The sequence below is a fragment of the Pipra filicauda genome, unplaced genomic scaffold, assembly GCF_003945595.2.
Source record: "Pipra filicauda isolate LSUMZ 115617 unplaced genomic scaffold, ASM394559v2 scaffold20_size4479445_pilon, whole genome shotgun sequence".
NCBI classification, from domain to species: domain Eukaryota; kingdom Metazoa; phylum Chordata; class Aves; order Passeriformes; family Pipridae; genus Pipra; species Pipra filicauda.
Window position 1 is genome coordinate 1,010,037 of NW_024104321.1, and position 24,736 is coordinate 1,034,772.

Consider the following 24,736-nt stretch of genomic DNA (forward strand, 5'->3'; position numbering starts at 1 on the left):
TTTAAAAAAATTTAATATATGATGAATCATTTGTAATAGTTTCACAAGCCAACTCATAAAAATGGCTATGATACTTCTAGCTATGCCCCTACAAGATAAATTGCTTGTGTTTATTACTTGCCCCTAATTTTCATTAATGAATTGGTCCTGTAAAAAACTTATTAATGAATTATCCATACAAAAAGTTATCAAATTTATAAAATACTACGAAAAACCATTCTAAAAAGCAACATTTTCTTATTAGAGATTTCCCATTAACAAATTTCTCAAAATAATAGCAAAAAAATAAAGCGCACAGCAAGGCAGGAAGATACAGTCAGTGCTTTTAAATAAGGTGTCCTGATTTAGCGTCTAACTAAATGAAGCCTCACTATCAGTGCAATGTAAGTATCACTTCAACAAGTAAGTAAAGTTTTATTATGAGAAAAAGGTCTTTTTGGCAGCTACTGTCGTAATATTACTAATGCCAAGAGATTATGCTCACAGCATCTAAACTCAGGGTTTGATGGAATAAGTTACCATCAAGAATATGTTTTCCTCTTTAACTTTTCAGCCAGCAATATGTACTTTCCAAAGGCAGTAACCATGATACTTGGGGTGGTGCATCACCCCGCACCCTTGGGCCAGCCCTACGATCTCAGCGTTGACCAAACCAGCTGGGTGGTGAAGTGTCCTTGACTGTACCAGGTGCTCTTGCATGACACAGGTGGGAAAAACACTGTGGCAGCAAATTCAGCTGTCTGACCAAAGCAGGGAACAAACGATAATCAGTCATTCCCTGACAGCCTTGGGACATACCCTACCTGAATTGCAGCCCAGGTGGAACAGCACCATTGTTGCTTGAGTTTTGGAAACAATTTCCAAATGTTTTGGAAACTCCCGTAGTTACCAAGCTGGGTTATGGCCCAGGTGGAAGCTTACTGATAGAATGTTACCATTGTTACTAGACTTTTGAATAATTTCATTAATTATTGATTTGAGTTAGTGCCAGGATAGGAATTGATTAATGACTAAAACAAATCACCTTGTGAACCTAAACACAGATGTCTTAAGTCAGAGGCCATCTGAGCCCTCCTGGGCCACAATGGGCTGTGCCAGCACCTCCCTCTGGGATCATGGGCACCTCTTCAACCCTCATCAACCTTCAAGTCTGCAATACTTGAAAGACCATTGGTTAGGACGAGGCCTGGGCTGGTACACACACACCCCCACACACCCCCACACACCCCCACACCTTGGGGTGCAACCCATGCCTGTTGAGAAACACTGCAGTATTTGCCGTTAGTATTGCACTGAACTTGAAGGGAATCTTTGACAGGTACCCGTACATGCACAGAAATAGATGTATACATCTTTGCCTGTGTCTGTGAGTGTGAAATGATCATGGTGGGAATGTTATTGTGAAGTTATAATTAGGTCACTGTTATAATTATAGCAAGTTCTATTTAATCACTTCGTAAATGCTAAATTAATCCATAATGAGGTGCTGTTCAGCCCTTTTGCACACCTTATCTTTTTGTATCCGTATCCTTACCCTGTTTCATCCTCAGTCTCCATGTAAATCATTCTAAATTGATTCTAATGCAATTTTCCTATGTATGCTTCATCCATGGAATAAGTAATAGAGTGAAACTTGCCTTTGAACTCTGTTAGTCACTCTTTCATAAGTTCATATTAAAACCTGATTTTTTGCCAATACCTTTGATGGTGATCCTTTAAGCAGCTTAACCACTCACGGGAACATTACTGTATGAAATGCTGAATGAATTTTATAAACATTACCTTAAATCTATCCACTTGCTGTGTTTATCATGTCATAAGGCAATAAGTAACGTATTTTGGGTCATTTTTGCATAGGAGATCCACAAATCATGGGCCAATTTCCTTTTACCATAATGACCGTCAGGTTTAACACATATATCTATTTGAAATTGATTACTGTATCCTTTTAAAATAAGACCCATTTCTGCTAGTTCTTCATCAAGTTTTCCAAATCCATTCTTACAAACAGACAAAGCAAGATGAAGGTTCATCTTGTGCTCATTCACACACGTGCATAACAAATTTCTTACTCTTTATATAGCATATAGCGTAGTTATTTAATAAAATGTTAGCTAATGAAGTAACCCATCTCTTTCACTGAACTCACATGAAAAAATCCCAGTGGTCCCGATATATATGGCATTTTCATTCCCAGCAGATACTTCACTTGTGAAGTCACAACGTGTGTAGCTGCTCCTGTTGTCATCGCGCTTATTACTGGCTCTGTTAACAAGAACGTGGCTCTGCCCAACTGCAGCATAAACATTGCTACCTAAAAGACAAAGGCAGGAGTATCAGCAGTTATAATACAATGCACTATCTTGGTGATAGGACAATGAGCCACTGTTCTTTTAATATATTTTAAGATAAAAGAGCTGAAGATGAAAAGGAAAAGTCTTTGAAGGACAAATATAGCTGAAAATGGAATCCACTGAAGCTCTCTGGGTTTACCTGCACTATTTTACTTGCACCACTAATTTACCAGATTCTAACATCAGTTTAGTAACAAAATCACACTCAGAGAAACTGTTAGTATTCTCTCCTGTTCAAGTATAGGAGCACAATCAACACCATGAAAACATCAGTTCAACACAGCAAAAGGAAGTAAAGCAACTTAAAAAGTGAGGGTGGTGTTAAGACTCATTCCTGCTCCACTGCTATCCAGCCTGAGTAGGCAAAGGATCGCTATCTTCATCCAGCTTACTGATTGCCATCATGTTGATATCAAGATTCCCAACACTACTAATTCCAACAGTAATTGCCAAATTTATGAAGTGGTATGGAGAGTCTCATGGAGAGACCTCTAATCCAGGAATCTGAACTACAGCAGAACCTACAACTATTGCAGGTACTTCATACAAATACAGGACTCTTTTCTCCCCTTAACCCAGAGTTCAAACATTCTTTTCCTCTGAGGTATGAGATTTGAGAGCTGTTAATTCTTTGAATAAAGTTGTTACATGACTACAGCTGCTACTGTAGTTTACATAATGCCTAACTTTTTTCTGACACATGTTAAATTACATTTACATTTTCTCCCCTTACAATGAATTTTGCAGTTTCTTACTTCTATGGTCTTGCATTTGCTGTTCTTCTGCCTGAAGTTACATGCTCTTGGCACATAGTTGTTTGTTACAATACTTTCTAAGAGGATTATTTTGTGTTTACCACACTAAATATCATCATTTTGGAATATATCACTGTGTCCTTTGCTTTTTTGTGTGTTCCGAAGCTAAAAGTATCACTTCCAAATGTTAGCATTCTTTATGCCTGAACACTATTTATTTTTTCACCATAAAACTCACCTGTATGCAGTGAGCTCTGAGCATAGTACCAAAAAAGAAACAAAAATACCAAAGTGGATTTTAATTTACCACAAAAATCTCTCGTGAGCAATTTCCTCTTCCATCTGAGCAATTAAATCTGAGATTTTTTTTCTATTTCCCACTAATAGCATGTAAATTGCTCTGTATCACGTGCAATTGGAACATTGATTGCTGTTCAAGATTGGACTCCAATAATGATAATTACTGTTATACCCTCAGTGAGTAGTAATTTAGTTAGTCAGGCCTAAAACTGATAATTACTAACTTCAGATATTTTGTTTAGCTATTTGTTCTAACAGTCTGCCTACTAAGATATTTAAAACATTGTTCACAGTAGTGATGTTGAATAAGAATTAAGTTCTTCCTTCCCTGGTGAATTTTTGTTTGTTTTCTAAGATCAGTTTCTATTGTATGAAGGTGATATTTCTAACTGGGTAATAGCTTAGTTTCCAGAGAATTAGATGTATGTTTATTTAGCCGTGGAATTAGAGACAATTCTTTGAACTACATAATGTCACACAGAAGTGTTAGTGACTATTAGCATTTCAGAGAAAGTTATTATTGTGATTTACAGGAAAATGGTGTCATGATTGCTGAACTTAGAAACTTCAGCATCACTCTCAGATTTATTTTTTGGTTCTTTACTTTTTTTCTATCTTCAGCATTTTAAGAGATTGCTTTACAGATAGTAACTAAAAGATCACATTTCAATATACTTTTTATTGTTTGCTAATAACTGTGGGTTATGTAAAATACATCCAAACCGTGAGTATGGTTTATGTTAGACAATTTGCTTTCACCAGGTATGCATTTTTGATTAAATTCATATAAATGAAAACAAGAGCTGCTAGAGGGAAAAAAAAAAACAACACAAGAGAAAGTGAAAGAAAGTAGCCTTGAATGCACAGTAAAGGAAAAGAGATCATGGAAACAAGTTATACAACCAGATAATTAGGTAAAAGTGGTGGATGATGTGATTTCTAAAAAAAAAAAAAATTATGAAAAAAAAAAAGGAAATTTCAAGATGAAAGAAAGATAATACAAATGGAACCTTTTCTTACAGCTGTCTTTACTGCTCCATAATTTTACTCCAAGTATAAGAGAATGGGGATTTAGCCAGGAGAAGAAAAATGAGCAGTTGCAAAAAGCAAATTCAAGCGCTTTTGATTCTTGTCCACTTTCAATATTTTCTTCCCATGACAACGCACTCAGTTTATTATTATTGAAATTATTATTATTAAAATTCCATTCAACATGTAGTCAATTTAACTTCATGGCCAGTAAAAATTTTTATCACTTAACAGCTCTTTGAAAATTACTAATATCAAACTTTCTGTTGAGAGTAATTGAAAGGTTGATATCATATTACCTGCTGCACAAATTCAGTTTTGGAGAATGACTTTTAAAGCTCTTAAAACTCCACTGTCCTGGAAGGTTTTTTCACTGTTATAGCAAATAAAAGTGGTGGTACCCTTTCTGATGATTTGCTGTATGGGCTGAGAAGACAAGGTCAGGAATGGGGAACATCTCTTGGAGGGAAACACTACAGAGTGTGAGACTCTCATTTAGTACATTGTATTGGTTATCTCAAAGTCAGAGGTTGCAAAAGTCAAGACATCTATGGACCATGTAGAGAAAACAGTCAGACGTGGGCAGTTCAGCTTCACTGAGCAATATTTAAAACTCTTCTCAGCCTGTTTCAATAGACATTTAATTGCGAGCTTTTGGTCTTCTGCATTGCAACTCTCATGTTCATTATGGGTGTCTCGAGAGTGTCTGGTAGCTTCTGATGGTGTGGAAAGTGATCTTTCCACACTCCAGGACCTGAAAAACTCTTCTTTCTATGGTCTTTCTGTACTAACACATTGTATGCTGCACCATAATTGTGGGAACCAGATGTCCCACCTACCCTACTTGTAGTTTTCAAGATACAGAATGTGAACCTGCAAGAAGTTATTTCCACTGTAAAAGAAAAATTAACTGTTTTCCTGATTATCACTTATAATAGACTCATGTTATAATCTCATGAAAAACTATGTGTAACATAGAATAGAGCAACATAACATTCCCCACAGGGAAGAAAAGTTTTGGACAAGAATATTAGCCTTACAAAAACACCCTTCATATTCAAATGTGCTCCTTTTTTGTTAAGTAAACTGATAATATACCACGTAAATTTGTTCTCCTGATAACTAGAAACATTTTTATTTCAAATACTTTATATCAGCAACTAATTACATGTTAGTTTTCAAAATACAGCAGTTGAAAAACTTACTAGTGAAAATGTAGAAGACTGGAATGCAATAAGCAGCTATTTCTCATTTGCAGAAGAGTAGCACAGCTGAACTCTGTAACACTGTGGTCTTAAGAGAATAAAACTTTTTTTGTAGGATAAAAATTATTTTTTCTCATTTTGATCTGCAAGCAGCTTTCCTCTATTCAGCAAATCTTCATGTTGAATTTCAGTTTAGTATGCTGAGGTTCTTTTATAGACACATATATTTATGCAAGCATTCTTGCACATATAATATATTAATAGGGGAAAAAAATCTTATCCAAAAGCTTTTTTGAGTTTTTTTAATGTTATAAAGGCATCATCCAATTTTAATTACAAAATTATCCCATAGGCATCTGTTATGTTCCCTCACTTCCTCTCCCCATCAATACATCTGATGTATTTAATATCTGGAAAGAATTCTATTAACCTGACTAGTTTTCCATGCCCTGTTTATCTTAATAGAGTAGGAGCTACACAAATATAGGAAAAAATTTTCATTATTCCTTCTTTTCTACTTTTAAAAAATGAAATAGTGAATTCGTTATATTATTTTTTGTAATTACAGTTTTTATTTTACATTTACTTATTTTCTATTTTAATACTATTTTATCCTCATCAGAAGCCTCTTAAGATGACTAAATATTTTTCGTCTTTTATAAACAGTCCCTCAAAACATTATATTTAAAAAGCTGTTTAGGACTCCGAAATTTATTACTTGAAAAAATTTAAGCAACTAAGCACCAAATTTCAAATCTCATAAGCTTCACCTGATGATGAGAAAACAGTTCTAATTTATTCATGTCTAGATGGTACTGAGATTCACAAAGTTTGCTCAGAGCTTGCCTCACACACAAATGCACAGTTACGGTCTGCACAAAACATACAGCAGCCAACAGCAGATCATTTCAAAAAAACATCTCTACCCTTTGCTTTCCCTCCATGACTCACTATTTTGTATGTTTTTCCTTTTTTTCCTTTGACATTAATTGCTGATTAGAGTACTTAGCCAGGCTACTGAAAAAATAGTATCAAATTGCTTTTCAGGCCAAGGACATTCACCTCTTTACCTACTCTTTCATAGAAGGAAACAACTGTTTTGGACAGGGACTTTTCATCCTACATATGGAGGTTGACCACGGTATGGAATAATCACAGCATCAGTTGTTTTTGCGAAATTAGATTTTTGCGCTGATTAGAGCACTGCATTTTGACTGTTTTTTTTCAGAATAACGAGTCATAGTAGATACCATAGCCCAGGTCTGCTCCCTTTCCAGAGAAGTACCATCCCAAATACCAGCTACAATGACAATTCAGTTTCTTTCTGTATTTTAGGATGTCTTCAGTGGAAAACTCCTGCCCCAAAATGCATCACACTATTTCTCTTGTCCCAGAATATACATTTACTCCAGGCTATTAAATAATTTCTAGTCTAATCTGATAAATAGATGCAGGTCACTGACAGCTCTCCATTAACAGCAAGATGTGCCCTGTCATCTTATCTGGGAATTGCAGGAACTGTTAGTCAGACTGGAATCATGATGAGAAACATAGATTCCCACACTTAACAGCACCTGGGAAGATGGCACAATTTAATCTCAGCCTTGATCCAGAGTTTCACTCGCATATTGCATTATTAAGAGCTTCAAGGCACTTCTCTAGGAAATAAGTATTTTAATTAAACCATTTATGTGAGTTTAACCATTAAACTCACATAAAGGACTAGTGGCAGCACAACAAGCACCGGCTGTGCTAGCATGGCTCCAATGCAAGTGACATTACTGACCCGGGAGAGGAGCCCATGCACGTGGCACAGTTCCCTACCAGACCTGCTTTGAAGATGCAGGCAGAGGATTTAGTTGTTCTCATTTCAATCAAGCTTAAACAGGACATAGGCTAAGTCAGCTGATGCAATTGAAGGTATATGAAAAAGCAGAACTTTTCAATAGGAAAGAGTAAGAGGTCTAGAGGATTTACACACCTAACGGGATTCTCCATCCACTAAGCAAAAAATTTCTGCATTGGATTTTGAAGTTAGATCAAATGAATGCAGGCACCAACTTCCTGCTTGAAGCATTCTGGCCTCTCTGGGGATAATGTAGGAGATTTCCAAGCTGTGAGCACAGGGTTCCCACGCAAAGAGCTCTGTGCATGCTCTGCTCTTACAAGCACACTGTACAAGATGTAGTGCTGTACTGCACATACTGGTGCAATGAGACAGCACGTGTATGCACAGCCAGGCACAATCAGCACCAGTTCTACCTTGTATATTGTCCACAGGCTTTCCCTCATGCTGCTACCATACAGCATAATCCTGTATCCAATAAAAGAATAATAAAAATACAACAGAAATTGTCATGCTTCTTGATATTTCCTACTGACTAGCATAAGCATATGCCCCGTTCCTGCCAAGCATGCAGGCCACTGGAGATGCCCTGGGCTTCTTTGCTCATCTTCTGCATGGTAGAGGGATCCAAAGCAACAAGTGCAGGAGTTTGGGTTTCTTTCAGGAGGCCAGGTACCCAGGAGGTGTTGCAATATTGCATGCTGGAACATTTTCTCCATTTTAATACTTACAAGGAAAGAGAGAAGCCTTCTTGAAGATCTAAGCAACTGGCAATGGATAAAGGAACTCAGCACTTGCAGTCAGAATAAGAAAAAAGAAGAAATTTAAAAGACCTCTGATCATTTGAATAAGCTCTGGAGAATCATACAAAGGCATCTGTTTTACTATTTCATTTTAATGGTGGGTGTGTAAACCCTGGAGAGAATTTAAACATTTTCCCTGCTGTTTTTAATCATTGGATATTGTATAGTATTTCTCTTCAAGCCAAGAGCAACAGAAATCCAAAGGAATATGTCAGTGCTTACCAGGAGCTGATTCATGTCTTTTTTCTGAAGGAGAAGAAAAAGGGGCACCAACAGCAACTAAGCATTATATTAGAGCTGATTGAATGTGGTTTTACTTCATACTGTAACACACTAGCAGCATGTATACAGATAATTACTACACCTCAACAAAGGAGCAGCAAATTCTTAAAACACATTAGTTTCATCGTTCATGACCATCAGACCAGATGTTTTCATCAGTTGTTCTCAGAGAAGTGAGAAAAATAAAAGTATTACAAATGTCACAGCTGCCACAAAGGCAGTGCATGAGTAAGCGTGAGACCTCTACCAACCTGAATGATTCCTCCTAGAAATGAAACTGCTGCTGCAACTCCAATCCTTTGCATTTCAAACTCCGATAAGCCCAAAATTCCCGAATTATTGTTTGCAGTGAAATTAGTGGTGACTGAAGGAACAAGACGCTCAACTGCATTGGCAGATATTAAGGAAGTTAAAGCAAAAGTTCCTATAAAAAAAGCCACAAATCAGTGAAAAATAATTTTATATCTGTATGTACTCATCACTCATGGTCTCTCGGCCATTATGAGTAAAGGTACCATTTTGTACATTTCTGTCATGATAAGAACAATTTTTAAGGTAATTTTTCTGTTTAACACATATTTCTTCCTGTAAAATACCATTTTTACAGGTGAATTAAATGTAATTTTTTTGAGCACATTCATTTAGACATGTTTACAAAAGAGATTCAAATACAACAATTTACAACTATTTCAAGTTATCAGAAATGCTTTTAACTCACCCTGGACATGACCAAACAGTTATTTGTCTGAGAATCCCAAGTGTTCATGAACCAAATTTCTAGGGCAAATGATTTATGATATACATATGGTACCTAGCCCATTTCATAGCACCTAGCATTCTAATAAATGGAGGCACATTACGAGAGAAACATTTAGCAGCTGAGATAAAGCAAGTTTACTGACACTCAGATAAATCACAGAATTACAGAATCACAGAATATGCCGAATGGAAGGGACCTACAAGGATCATAAAAGTCTAACCCTTAGCCCTGCATAGGACCATCCCCAAGAGTCACACCATGTGCCCAAGGGCATTGTCCTAACGCTTCTTGAACTCTGTCAGGTTTGGTACTGTGACCACTTCCCCAGAGGAGCCTGTTCCAGCACCCAACCACCCTCTGGGTGAGGAACCTTTTCCTAATATCCAACATAAACCTTCCTTGACACAACTTCAGACCATTCCCTCAGGTCCTGTCACTGGTCACCACAGAGAAGAGGTCAGTGTCTGCCCCTGCTCTTCTCCTCAAGAGGAGGTTGTAACTGCAATGAGGTCTCCCTCAGTCTCCTCCAGGCTGAACACACCAAGTGCCCTCAGCCACCCCTCGAACAGCTTCCCCTCAAGGCCCTTCACCATCTTCGTTGCCCTCCTTTGGACACCCTCTAATAGCTTAATAAGCACAAACACATTCATGAAGAGCTATAGGAGCATAAGAGATGTCTTACCATGTCAGATCAACTGTCCATCTTGCCCAGTACTCTGCCTCCAGCCGTGACAGTCAGAGGTGTTACCCAGGAAAAGCACACAAGCCTGGCCATTTTCTGCAGGCCATTGCCCTTATTGCCAGCATCCATAGCTGTTGTGTTAAAGTACATCCTTACCTGGCCCTTTTTGACTTTGTGGACTAGTTCATGAATTTGTCAAAGGTTTGTTTCAACCTGCTTGTAATTTCTCCCTCCACAATGTCCTCTGAGAGCAGGTTCCAGAAGTTCACCGTCTGCTGTACTGTTTTATTTAATCTATACTTTAAAAGTCTTTTAAAATTATATCTCATTGAACTCACCTTTATTCTACTGTTACAGGATGCAGTGAACAATGTGCTACCTTCACTGTAGCCTTCATAAAGGCCCAGGATTCCCAGCATGAATTCCTTGGGAACCTACCAGGAACACCACCACCCTGAAAAATGGCCATGAAGTCCTGCCTTTTGCTTCTTAACCTTTAATCTACTAATAATTAATAAAAGGACTTTTCTTCTATCACAAGGACAACTTAGTTTCTTTAGTGACCTTTGGTGTGGAACCTTATCAGTAGCTGTTTGACCATTTTGATATCTTATATTCAAAGTATTTCCTTTCTTCATGTGCTTATTGACACTCATACATACCCTTGGAGGTTAGAGAGGTCATATTAACAGAGGTCATTTACAGAAGTCATATTAACTCCTCTCCAACAGTCTCCGATTATACATATCTTTTTTCACCCCATCCCTAGAAGTGTTCAAGGCCAGATTGGATGGGGCACTGAGCAACCTGGTCTAGTGAAAGGTGTCCCTGCCCATGAGAGGAGTGTTGGAACTAGATGATCTTTAAGGTCCCTTCCAACCCAGGCCATCCTGTGATTCTAAGATTCTATGATTCAGTATTTTTATTTTTATTACCAACAGGTCTGACATTCCCAGCATTCCCCGCAGAGCCCTTATGACAATGAAATTACACTGACAACTTGACAATCCTGTGGCCTTGTCACAGAATGTCCTAATTACACCTCTGCCAGAAAGATATGCCACCAGTTTACTTCTCACTGTCTTGATTTTGGAGGATTTAAAGAAACTTTAACTACCAGTTTGATCATACTCTCCACGGAATTCTTTAAATTTTTTTTTTAGCCCCTTAGTGTTCCTGCATATGTTTGACCTGTCACATTTCATCACTTTCCTGCCCACCTCATATGGCCAAGCTTTCCATTTTTCAAGTGGCAAACTGTTTCTCAAGAGAGTCCCTTTAATTTTTCCCATCAAACCATGATGGAGTTTATTTTGATTACATTTTCTTTTTTTTATCTAGGCCAAAAATACATTTTTTTCAAGCAACAGGATAGCTGTAAATATTTTGTTTTTCAGATTGCTTTTTTTTTCTTTTAAGCCTGTTCTCTCATTTTTACTTAAAAAAAATCAGTTTACATAAAATTGAATTTGAAAACAGTTTACATAAAATTCTGTCTTAAATCAAAGACCTAAAGGTGTTATTATGATGGATGAAGTTGTCTCAGAGGATGCTTCAAAATCAATCATATCACAAACAGTGAAGGAAAAGGTGTAGGTGTTTGTCGCTCAGGTGTATAATCTTTTAAAGTAGATCAACCATCTCAAAGAAGAGACATTTAAAGTGAGTAAAAGCTGACAGAACTGGGCCACTGATGAATTTTCCATTTCATATTAACATGACTGACCTCTCTAACAAAGGACACTTTTATAGCCTGTGTATATATGGAGAGCACCACAGATCTTACAGAAAATGCTGATAGGTGAAGAGATTGTCTTCAATGTCCACAAGGAATTATGGAACATTTGGGAAACTGAGGCAGACAGTATAGCTCCAGTTCAGCCTACACAGCTCAACAGCTCAACCGAGTGGTGGGAGGAGTGCATGAGTCTTTTCTGTTGAAAAGTCTGCTGATTGACAACATATGTCACACAAATTTATTAATTTAAAAAAAATCTTCATTACTGCAAGAGAACTGTTTTGCTGCCCTTTTTTGATTAAAATTAAATTCTGTAATAGATATCAGTGAAGGAATAGGTTTCCACACCAGTGACCATGCAGAAATCCGCAGACATGAAGCTGTGGGACTAAGCAAGTCATTCTCTGAACATCATTCCCTCCCAAGAATAAAACATCAGACTTAACAGCTTGTACTTACCTATTTTATCATCTGTTTTCATTACTAGAATTTATGCCAGCCAGATACTTACTTATCTGCTTTCCTACATATGATGGATTCTTGTCTTCCTAATAATCTTACACCAACAAACTTCTGACAACACTTGTTATTATAGTTTTTTAATATAGGTTCATGTTTTAGTAAGTGTACTAATCTGTCTGTACTCAAGAGTAAAATTAATTTTCCAAATTCTAAATTTTCACTTCTTTTCAAATGCTTCTCTTTTTCACATGGGCTGAGTACAGTCATTACAACATTAGGACACTAACAGCATCCACAGACCTTTTTCGAACATCACAAGGTTCAAATACTTTTTGCGTATCTAGGGAAAACAAACTTTCAGCTTTACTTTTGCTCTAAGACAATTTACAGTTGGTTAGATTTTTCTTTTTTTGTAATTTAACTGAATGTTTTTGATCAAAAAAGGTGCTAAAAAATATGTTGCTAACTGCTTACTAAAACATTGCATACATGAGAGCAATGAGATTCTGCAGAGTTCATTTTGTGTGTGATTACCCACAACCATCTTTTCTCCTTTCAGGACTTTTTCACCTCCTTAAGGAAAACATCCCTCCTCCTCCTTAAACCTTCTGACAGCCACAGAGGCTGCTTCCCTTTACCCAGTCATGATGTGTGTTACTACTGGGCCTGTCTCATCCTAGTTGCAAACTTCAGAGGCCACCAAGTGCCAACTTCTGCATGGCAAACAATTTGTGGTTCAACGTAATGAGTACTATTTCCAGCTTCCACATATAATTTAGTTTCTTTGGGATCAGAAACAGAGCATTAACCAGCCTAACCTAGGAGATCAAAGCCATTAAATTCTTGCAGCTGCTGTGACTGCTGAAGGTAAACAAGTAACTCATAACTACCAGCATAGTAGCCAGGGAGCACCTTTCACTACCTCCCTAACTAGTCTACAAGTGTGGACAGCAGCCCTCACTGGGAGAGTCTCCAGCTTTAATACAATAGCAAGTAATAGGCACAAAAAGCCTTTTTTTTTTCCTAAAAAATGGAGGATTTGTGGTTTAGACAGTTGAGAAGTAATGTGTTTTCTATGGTTTAAGAGGCAATTGAGCCTTTTTCAGTCCCATTTGCATATCTCTTGTTGGCAGAGCCCTTTGTTAAAATCTTAGCCTGAAGCAGATTTCTAAAGCAGAGTTAAAACACAGAAACTCTTAATAAGTTACACTTACAAAAGAAGTGTCAATCCAATTTTAAATTATAATGGCAGAAATAACTCCAATATATTCTTAATGAGGCTCTTTAAAGTACTTAAACTGACAAAAAATAGGTGTAAAAAGAAGCACAAAAACATAATTTGATGTTTAGTCATAGATGATATTTTCCTTCCATTGATCTTAAAACAAAAGAAGTTCAATTTCCAGTTTTTTATTTTTGAAAAGGTTTTTAGGAAATAGATACTTACCTGTTGCAACATGACGTCCCATTCCAAATATGGCATAAACTATGACAGGGAAGAAAGAGCCATATAGACCAAAAACTGGATGGACTGAAGACAGAGCAGCAAAGGCCAGCCCTATGGAAAGTTAAATGGAATTATTTCACTATATGAAGATAAAACTGTTCTGTTTGGTTTGGTTTTTTAATGAGGAAATATCTACAGCTTTATTAAGAGCAGAAAAAAAACCACCTTCATTTATTAAAACCTCGAGCATGTCAACAACTGCACAATTAAAATCAGGAAAACTGTGGAAGGTTTTTCATTTCATCATCAAAATCCTCTTATTTTCTTTTGAGTCTTGGTCACCAGCAGAAATAACTGGTTTACCAGCTACCATGTTTCCAAGTTGTCTCCATCAGTAGTTCCAAACTTTTTTTTAATTGTCAGGCCTTGCAAGAGAAGGTAGCATTGTTTCACTCCCACCCTCACAAACATGGGTTTGAGACTGCCAGGGTTCCAGGCAGTGAGATGGTTATTTCTTACAAACAGTTCAAAACCTATAATTTTGGTTTGGATGGAACCCCTTCATTCTGCTTTCTTCTAATTTCTTAAACAAAAAAATGTTCCAAAGTTCATTCTTTTTAGGTGTCTGGGGTTTTTAAGCCTTTAGATATTAACACTTTTTTCATTATGTAAAGCTGAAGAAAGAAACTTTCTGTAAAGAAACAAAGTATTTGAGTTTCATGTTGAGATGAAGAATGAACTGAACTGATCAGGGTTTAACTTTATAGACTTACTAGTTACCTTCATCACTTAGCTATAGAAGAGAGCATCCATCTTTTTCTTAGAAAGTCTCAAAATATGCCAAGAACTCATCTTTTAACAGAAACATTCCTGCAAAGCAGGAGTTTTGGTTGCTGTTCAACTTGAGATACCCAAGATAGCAAGCCAGACTGCATTGACTCCTTTCAAGTCAGCAGAGAGACTTCTCAGAACATGCAAGAGCAAGTTCTACTGCCATTTCACAATTCTTACTACTGGAGACTAAGAGCAGGAGAACCTTGCAGAGTTTCTCCACAGATCTTGGTGAATACCTCATCGTGCAGCAGGGACGAAAGGACTGGCTTGTGTAACACACAAGGTGCCTTCCTGAAGTCCACCTTCAATCTGAGTGGATGCACAAGCTAGTGCATACGTGTGTGTATTGGGAGAATGACCACGTGTGGTCTGCAACAGAGGTGATTCAGATCTATGGAATGATGTTGCCTTCTGTTTACATTTAAAACCTCCAAAGAAAATTAAATGTGTAGGATTAATTGTTCTCACCAAGCTTTCCTGACTGCTCCAAAAAGCATTTTTTACCTGAAATGTTGGTGTATGGGGCCTTAATATTATTGAGAGTGCCAAAGAGTGTCTTTGCTTAGGGGCTTCGGTTTATGCGTCAATTGTGAACATTTTGATTCAAAAACTCCTTGAATTTTCATTTGAGTCTGTAATAAAGATAAATAAAAATAAAAAATATGGTGGGGGGAGGCAAGAAAATGCCAGAAGATCAGAAGTGTCAAGTTCCGTGCAAAGCAGACAAGGTCTAGTACTACATCTGTTTTTAGAAAAACATCATGGCAAAGATTTTGCTGAGATGTGTCTTACATGGATATCTTCATCCATACTGGGCTCAGAAAAGTAGCACTATTAGTTATGACTTGGAGAGGAGAAGACATATATCAAAGTGTGTCTGGTTCAAAACTTTTTAACTGAAATGGACTTCATTGCTCTTTTAATTAGTGCATCTATTGATCAACACTTCTGCCTTTTTCTCATAGCACAGCATTATCATAAACCAGAAAGATCTCTGAAATTGTAGTGTGACATCCATGTTCATATGATCAATAGATGTAGAAGAAGATGTTGACCCAAGAGCAACACAGAAGGGTGTGCCCGGGGAAAATAAAAACAACACAGGAGAGAACTGCGTGACCCTATCCAGAAAAAACTGACTATGCATGGGGTGGGGGGGAAATAGCGAATAGGAGAAAGAAATTTTTAAGGCCTGTTTAACATTGAAAAGTTCTTCCCTTATAACCATTTTATGAACAAAACCAAAAGCAGATAAAAAGGTTGTAATTAATTCACTAGTAGAATAGTACTCACTCCAGTCTTTCAATAAAGCATTATGCAAGGCTAATTTATTTTACTCTCCAAAAAGTAAAGGAATCGGAAAAATAAGTATAACTTCAGCCTCACTTTAATTATAACAACATAACTGAAATGAAGGGACCTGTCTGTGCAGACAAGCATAAGGGAAATACACAACATTCAGTACTGAATGCTGAACCAGCATTTTGGGAAGAGGTCTAAAAACCCTGATTAAGATGATCTGTAAAACTTTCTATATTTAAGATACTCATTAAATGAAAGGAATTGTCTAACACTGAACCAGAGAATTACAAATATAGAACATTTTCATTTGAAAACAATCCTATTTCCAAAAATTTAAATTCACACTGTGCAGAACACCTATCTACACAATGCATAGACAACTCACCTTGGTGAGTTCCTTTACATGCCTGCTTCCTTGCATCCTTTTCTCCATTTGTGTGGACTCGTGTTACAAGGGAAGCACAAAAGCTCCCTCTTTACTGGGAAAGGTTAAAATTTTGAAATTTTGAAAGATATGTTTTGAAATATCAAGTTCATTTTGCAGAAAATAGGTTATGTTCATATCATTCTAAAGTTTATATTTCAATTGTGTTAATTTTGGACCTTGAAATTTTCCCTACAAAATCTATGTTTCACTTTTAAGTAACCTTATCATACAGGTCAAGAGAAAATTAGCTTAGAAGCTGTACAAAACAAAACCAAAGGGCACATACTATGCCACAGGTTGAGCTAACTTAGTTCCAGAAGAGGGATCACTAGCTCTTTAACTATTCAATGGAAATCAATCAATCCAGGGCTAAGAACAGTATACATTGTTCTTTCCTCTCAACATTTAGAAGGAAAACAAGGCTTCAGCTACTACAAAATATTCTGTCACCATCTAGCTGTAAAAGCCATTTCTCACTTTTCTATGTGTTTACATTGGTTTTATGTTTCCTAAGATCTTCTGAATCTGAAACATTCGACAATCATGGCCAGACTGTGTTTGATCCAGCACAAACTGTACATGTTGTGGGTAAAGCGCAAGAGCTCAATGCAGCCCTAGGTCATATACACACACACACACTGTGTCAACACCTCAGTTCAGCTCTCTGAACAGGGCTGAGAGGAACAGAGAGGCACAAGCTGAATGAACCCTTACAGTCAGAAGAACTGGCCAACAGAAATCTGGCACGAGTCCTATAAAACTGTGGAAATGGGGCTATCCTGCCCAGTAAACCCTCAGCATCCAACAGGAATTTTGATTTTACTCGCAGATGCTGCTGCCCTTGTTTTTTTCATTTCATGCACAGACCTTCCCTGTTCTCTTTGTATTAAGTTTTAGAAGCAGTGTGTCATTTTATTTCATGATGAAGTCATGGTAGTCAGGACAGAGATAAAATTACCAGCCTTTGACTCAAGTCCTGGCTCTGTTTGTTAGGTTTTTACTCTCATTACTGAAGTATGTCAATCATGTGTAAGAGCAGAGAGGCTTTATAAAATAGAATTAGTAAAGACTTCAGGCTTTCTGATTATGTATAAAATATTCTAAGGGTTGAAATACTTTTAAAGATATAATTGGTAGTATGTTTCAACTTATTTCCTTAATTTTCATATTAAACTTCACTGCAATGCATTCCATATGCTCAAGAACTAGTCAAAAGACATGAAACATTATTTTCATTTTTTCATTCCAAACAGTAATAACACTCAAACGAAATAGATCATAAAATAAGGATCTCACATAATCTTCACGGATAATGCGGAGGAAACCCCTGTGGCAGTGACATTAAGATTTTCATATAAGAATATAAATTCCATGAAAAGAAATGCAAACACATAATGAACAGTAAGTTCAGATACAGTACATTAATACTGTTTGTTTTAACTACCTCTTTATCATAAGATAACATTGTAGGACACATTTTCACTGAAAATCATCCTTTCCGATTAACACCAAGTGCATAACAATACTCTGGCACACCGTGCTGAAAAGCAAGAGATGTTCACCACTGCTGACCAGCGTCAAACACAAGTACCTACAAAAGAACAAGCTTGATACAAATAGAAACACGGCCATCTCCTACCACAGGAGAAAGGTGTCCATTTAAGTTGATAGTTTCTGCTAACTCAATCATGGCTGGGCTTCACGATCGAATATTTGGGAAGGACTCTACCCACATTTGCTACAAGCACACTGGTGGCTAAAGAGGCCAATGCTACGCTAGTGCCAAAACTATGGCAATAAAAAAATATTTTCCATAGGAAGACCCATGAATCATCAGAGTATGGTCAGTTAACAATTTTCTGCATCTGGAAATACGCTCATGATACATACATCTGTTCTGAGGAAAGCTCTACCACGTCTTTTGGAAACAGGATACTCAAACCAGAAATTAAATGAAGATGTAGGAAAAGTAGTAAGCCTATAATTAATCTGAGGAGTATAAAAATTTGTATCATTTAATATTTACTGTGAAAAGCTATAAAATTAAAAGTTTTTTTTCTGATAAACTGTATATTCAAATAACTTTTTGTTATTGTAACCTTTTACTCTCAAATTTGACTATATCAAGATGGTCAGGCCCCAAGTTTATGGAACCCAAAATGACACTAATACATCTTATCCCACTCAAAAATGCTATCTGCAGAGCTGAGGTCACTCTCTCTGATGTTTCAGAAAAATACAATTGCTCCCATTGTTCACAAAGCTGACTTACGTAGTAAGAAAGGTATTTCCTGTGGATGCCCTAAAATGTAGAATTAATACATATTTAATGAGTCTCCTATCTATCCTTCTTGGAGAACTAACAAATCAAACGCCCAATGACTCATATCACAGGCTTCAATTTATAACTCCAGGATAGCTGACTTTTACTGAAGAAACCCACCACATAAAACATTTTTAATATTATATTTCATAACAACTTTCCTATACAAACCTACAGTTCTGGAGATGCTTTGACAGTGACTTGATTAAAAGCTATTAACACAAAATGATCCTCTGGAAATAATGTCATCTATCTCCAAAAACCGAGAAGAGCAACAGCAGTTCTCTCAATGCACATTCACCTCGTGCTTGCGAGATCTCTGTTTCATAATGGCTCCGTTTGCTGGGGCTACAAGTGTGGATTGTATCTTCTGTCTGAGTTATTTAATGACAAAAGTATCAAGAGCTTAAAATCATTCCTTGGTTCTTCTGTCATTCAAAACCTCAGACAAAGGAAGAACATAAAGGCAAGATGGAAGAACAGATTCTGAACAGTGAACCATAAATCTTTTAAACACCACACAGTTAGCAACTATTGTCTCTTTTTTGAAGGAAAGTTCAGTGCAGTTCCTTCCCATCTAATTGTCTTCTTTGGTCTGGTGAGAATTAAGCATCGCAGTTGTGTTAGTCATAGTATCTGAAATGCAGCTCTCCCAGCTTACCATCTGGCAACTGCATCAAAGGTAGGTTTGAGAAATCAGTGTTCTACTCTACCACTTTGCAGATTTCCCGATACTGGTATTTGCATCTTAATGTTCAAAAAAGATCTGCAAGCATTATGGTAGAAGAAACAAGTGGGCTGTGTGACCCACTTATAATTTCTCTATTCAAGAAAGCTTGACCTTCTGTACCTAAAAAAAGTTTAGATTCACATTAAAATAAATAGAATAAAAAAAAATCTAGTATTTTCTTTTAATAGACTGAAAAAACCTATGACTCTTGACAGACAATCCAAGATGTAGTATTAAGAACTCTTTAGGATGAATTTGACACAATATCTGAACACAACAGAGATTATATAAACTGTTATACAGAGAATTCTATGAGCTATAATCATTAGTCAGCCATAATACCCGAAGAATCTGGCCATCTCCAAAATAAAAGAAGCATTTTGAAAGTGGTTTATAGGTAAATTCCTCTGCATCTCAGTAAGAATATACAAAGAATGAAGTCATAAGAAGTTTCTGACAAGCAGGTAACTATGAGGAAGTTTTTGAGAAGCATCAACACTGCAGAGAAACAAAAACGTATCATGAGTGATGACAGGCCTTAATCAAGAGGAACTGGTCTTCTTGAAATCCATGAAAAGGGCATCCATTTTGGCAAATTGGTGGCCAAGGACCTGAACACTAACAATTTTCCTGATCTCTCTGATCTGGAAGATTACATGTGGTGTCATTTCTTCTTCCTTCAGGAATCAACATTTCCTGGATTTCTCAGTCTCTGTCCATGGTGCTCAGGCAACCACAGTGTAGGGATGTGACATCCATGCAGATCATCCGGTCACACAAAGGTGAGTGTATCCAGACATGAGGCTCCGAAAGAGTCAGAGGTCATTCAGAAACTGAATTCACATTTCTGGTAGTCTGTCAAACAGCTCTGTATTAGCACATATAACTCACAAAACCTCCAAGTTTATAACTTGGAAGAATTTTTATAGTCTTTAGAAATTAAATATTGCATGCACAGCAGCACAAGTGCCTTTCATCTCTGCTGGAAAGTTGTAAAATATGAAACATTGTCCCACGTTTACTCACTAACATGTTACAGTTCATATTCAGCTTACATCATTATTCTTTGCATGGGAGAACTTAAACAGAGTTCAACTGGACACTCTCTTCCACAATTCATTTATGAACTACATGGATTCTCCAATGCATTCTGTAGCAGATTTTTCTGGCTCTGTTTCCAAATGTGCTTATTCAATTTCTATTCAATCTACACATGCAATTTGTATGCCAGATGTATATTTACAAGACAGCTTTACCCTTAATAAAATTATTAGCTCCAGTTAGTCAGCTCAGAGTATATTAATGTCTTCATTTATGGTTAGAGCCTGAAATAAACCCCCAACAACTATCACCCTTGAGAAGACACAGCTGGGGTTCCTCCATGAAAAGTTAAGGAAAAAAAAAGTATAAGCTTTTGGCATCATGCCTTCCAAAACACTGGACACCAGTTCTGGAATGCATGAAGGCAGTGTCGTTCATTTTTTTTAATGGCAAGGTCTCCAGCCAGTGTTTAGGAATTAGTTATTCAGCAATAAATCCAGCTCCAGATTAAATTAACTTTAATTAAAACATACAAACCACACCAAGATTCACTGAGTTATTATTGGGCTTGTCGAACGAAAGAAAAAAAAAATTGGCAGGAATAACAATACTGATTTCATCAGATGCCATCTACATATTTAACTTTTAAAGGAAATATGCCTCAAGGGCCCTCCACCCTCCAAAAAAACAGCCCACCAAAACCCACTTGAGCCAAAGCATTTCTTGTTCATGATAGGTCATAGGAAAGGCAGCAAATGTATAGCACTCCATACAAATTCTACATGAAGTATATCACATAATAGTTGACTACAAAAAAGATATTTTTTTAAAACTACAAATGCTGACATAACTGAAAATCTGATAAATTTGAAAGTCCAAATCTTTTGAGTTTTTGAGTATGCACAGACATGGACAGATCTTTATTTCAAAACAAACAGCATCATGTTTATTAATGTTTATTAATCCAGCCTAACACCAGAAACTTAACAAGAAAAGATTGAATCCAGAAATACAATGACATTATTTTAGTTTTAAAAAACCCATGCTTTGTCTTAACTTTTTGACGGATACACCCCAGTTCAAAACTTCACAATTTTTTTGAATAGCAGCAGACACGGAAAGGGAATATAAACTTGTGAAAGAACCCCCCTGTGCCCTGTGTTCTGTTCCCCCTTATGATAGCCAAACATGTAATTTAGCACTTCTACGGATGGAATTATGCGATAAGGAGATTCATCTTCTTATGCCAATATTTAAATGGAATATTTTTAGAACTGCTTCCAATTTTAAGTCTAAACATAGTCATGCTACTTTATTTTCATTTCTCCATGTGCTGCAACTGCCTTTTACTTTAAAAGCCTTTCCTGACTAGGAAGAAACCTTCTCAAGTTTTAATTAACCTATCTGAGCCTTTTAAGTCTTCTCCCAAATATAATCTCTGTTTTCCTGATCCTTCTCCTAGCCTTTTCTTCTACTGATCATCTTCCATGAACAGAGGCAATGAAAATTACACACTATATTTCAGATAATGGACAGTACTACCAGTGGTCATCAGCTTCTGTGCAGCTCCTAACTCACATAGCAACTCTTTTTTTTCAAATAGGTTAATTATTTTCCAAAAGATCATTGAAACTACTCATAACTGAGAACAGCAGCAGTTTCATCTTTAGAATGCATACATAAATCTGAAGCAGAACCCACCAGATGTCCCAGAGCCTTGCTTCAGAATTTCATAGTAGAATCAATCAGTCTGGTATCCTTTAGCGCTCTACATGTAAATATTATTTCATTATTATTATTACCACTAAAGGGAAATACACCTCTATTGCTTGCATCTGGTCCAGTTCCTCATCTGCAATACAGACTAGTAACTGGGATACACTACACTCACTATCAATCATAGAATATAATTTCAAATTTGACAGAATCATCTAGGGTAATTGTTACCAGATCTGCAATGTCACTTACCTAATTTTTCAGAATTCTGAGGTGATGATTACCCATCTTGGCCTTCAATTTGAATGAGTTCCATTTTCTGTGTTTAATCTCAGTTACATATCCTCATTCTTGACCATTTCCCACATGGGCAAAGTCATCGTCCTTCAGGAAAACTGAGTCAAAGTTCTAATTTTGTACTGAGGTTTCAGTTCAGACCAAATACTTAAACAGAAAGTATCAGGTTTTTGTTTTTCACAGCTTTGTAACACTCTTTTTTTTTTTAAGGCTGAAAAAACATTTGTGGGTTCGGGTTTTTTGGAAAGGGTCTAACTCAGTTGCAATGTTGGACATTCATATTAGTAGTAAACAATTGAAACCTGAATTCTTTGCACCATAAATTTTCAGTGCAGCATTGCATGAGTCATTTCTCTGTTTGAAGCAAAAGTAATTTTGTGTGTCTTATTTCCCCCATTTTTCCCATATACTTTTTCTGTTACTGGACAGTGTAAAGAGCTCTAAGTTGCTATAATGAAAAGTGGAGGGTACAAGTATTGTCGTCACTCACAAAATGACCAGAAAAGAAATTAAGTCATATATTTGTCTAAGCAGGAGTCTCTCTGGTCATTAACGGCTTGCAGAAGAGCATTATAACTATCAGAACGTCAAGTACAATTTTGGAAGAAGCTTGGGGGGCAGAGTTGACATTTCCTGAAGTTAGGTACCTACATTAGGAATTTACATCCAGAAATAGTAAGGTAACTGCAGGTGTTAAGCAGAGCCCTTAATTTTCACAGTAGGCCCTAACGAGGTGTCATGGTTTGAGAGCCCCAAAATCCAATTCTCTAGTCCAAACCCCCTCCCACATCTCAACCTGGTGTAATATGGGTTTCCAGACACCACACGAGACTCAAAATGGGGAGAAGGGATTATATATTACAATGACTGTACAAAATAAATACTACAATACATTATATACAATCTTAACTATTTCTACCAAGACATAAAAGTATTTACAATGGATCAAATCTCTTCTCCCCTCCAAATAAAAGTCCAGGAGGGAAGAAGGAAAGATCCTTTCCACTTTCAGAGCAGTATTCTCTTCAGAGTAGCAGTCTATCTCTCTCTCTTCCATGCAGCAGCTGTAGCTGGATCTCTGCCAGTACACACGAGGGGGTATCCAAGCCCCTCGGCCCATCATCTCCAAGCGAGGGTCTTCTCTTCCGTGGGCTACGTTCACCCGGACAAGGTCGTCTCACCACGGTCATATCAACAAAGTGCAGAAGCCTTCATGACGGTCTGTATCTTCAGGGGATCCAAGCCCCCTTTGCAGAGCTCTGTGCTCCATCTCAAGCAGTGGGGGGGGCCAAGGTCACCCCCTCCGCATTCCTTCTCTGAGCTTTCCAGCTGTAGCACTCCAAGACTAAAAGTCCATCACCCTCCTCTCTCTAGGAGGGGTCTCCAAGGAGTTTGGGTCTTTTGGTTCAGTTCTTACCCCAACTCAACTCTCTCTCTGTAGAGTTTAGTTCTCTCTCTGCTGCCGGTTCTCTCTCAGCTCTCTCAGACAACTCTGTGTCTCCCTTCCTTGGCTGCAATGCCTGTTTGCTGCTTGTTCTTATCTCTTGGCTCTCTGCCACCGTTTCTTCGGTCAGTGCAGTTCTGCCGCTGCTGCTGCTGCTTCTCTGTCTGTTCACTCACAGCAAAGAAAACTTCTTTAGCTTTCTAGCTACAGGCACTTAGCCCAGTCTTACACTGTTCCAAGTCCCTGCAGCCCCCCAGCTGGGGGCTGGGGGGGCCAGAGCCCCCCAGAGGGGCTCCTGCCCCTTCTCCTCGTGGCCTGAGAACATGGTCACCTCTCCTACAACTGCTACAACTGCTTTTCTTCTCTTCCGGTCTGCTTGTGATATGTTTATATTTTGCAGAAGCGTTCATTGGGTAAAACCTCAAGGGTCACAGCCCCCTGGGGTTTTACCATTTTATAACTTCAGGGGGAAAACTGTTTCTCCCACCACACCAAGATAACTTCAGACACATTTGTGTCCCCTACCTATACAGGGAACATAAATAAATTATTTACACTAAAATGCATTTTCAAGTAGAACAACTTGGGGAATAATTCCTCTTGTGATGAACTCAGTTGTACGATATAGACCCTATTTTATACACTTTTTTAGGCAAACTCAGCTTTACTTTTCTTACATTCAGGGAAGCTTACAGATGGGTCGCAGTACTAGCTACTTGGTTTCTAGATGCCAGTCTTTGTGAATAGTACTCATAGTTCTACCCAGGCAAAAAAAAAAACCAAACAGCAAAACAAACAAACAAACAAACCACAAAGAAACACATTCTAAATAGCAATCCAAAAGCAAATACTGAGGTGTGATGTACCAACTAACATACATTCCATAATTTAAATCCTGAGAGAAGGTACAAAGCTATTTCTTTGAAAAGACAAGATTAGGTGAAGTAGGGTAACAAAAT

The 24,736-nt window shown here is 37.4% G+C and overlaps 1 protein-coding gene across 3 annotated transcripts in view; it reads right to left on the reverse strand.

The window, feature by feature from the left end:
• The window catches only part of SLC26A7 (solute carrier family 26 member 7), a 73,744-nt gene that overhangs the window by 43,310 nt on the left and 5,698 nt on the right, over positions 1-24,736 (reverse strand). For all 3 annotated transcript variants that reach the window (XM_039380987.1, XM_027737376.2, XM_039380988.1), the window contains exons 3-5: positions 13,664-13,774; positions 8,826-8,998; positions 2,150-2,314 (exon numbers count right to left, since the gene is read on the reverse strand). In XM_039380987.1, the coding sequence (XP_039236921.1) occupies positions 2,150-2,314; positions 8,826-8,998; positions 13,664-13,774 (449 nt within the window). The remainder of the gene's footprint in view (positions 1-2,149; positions 2,315-8,825; positions 8,999-13,663; positions 13,775-24,736) is intronic.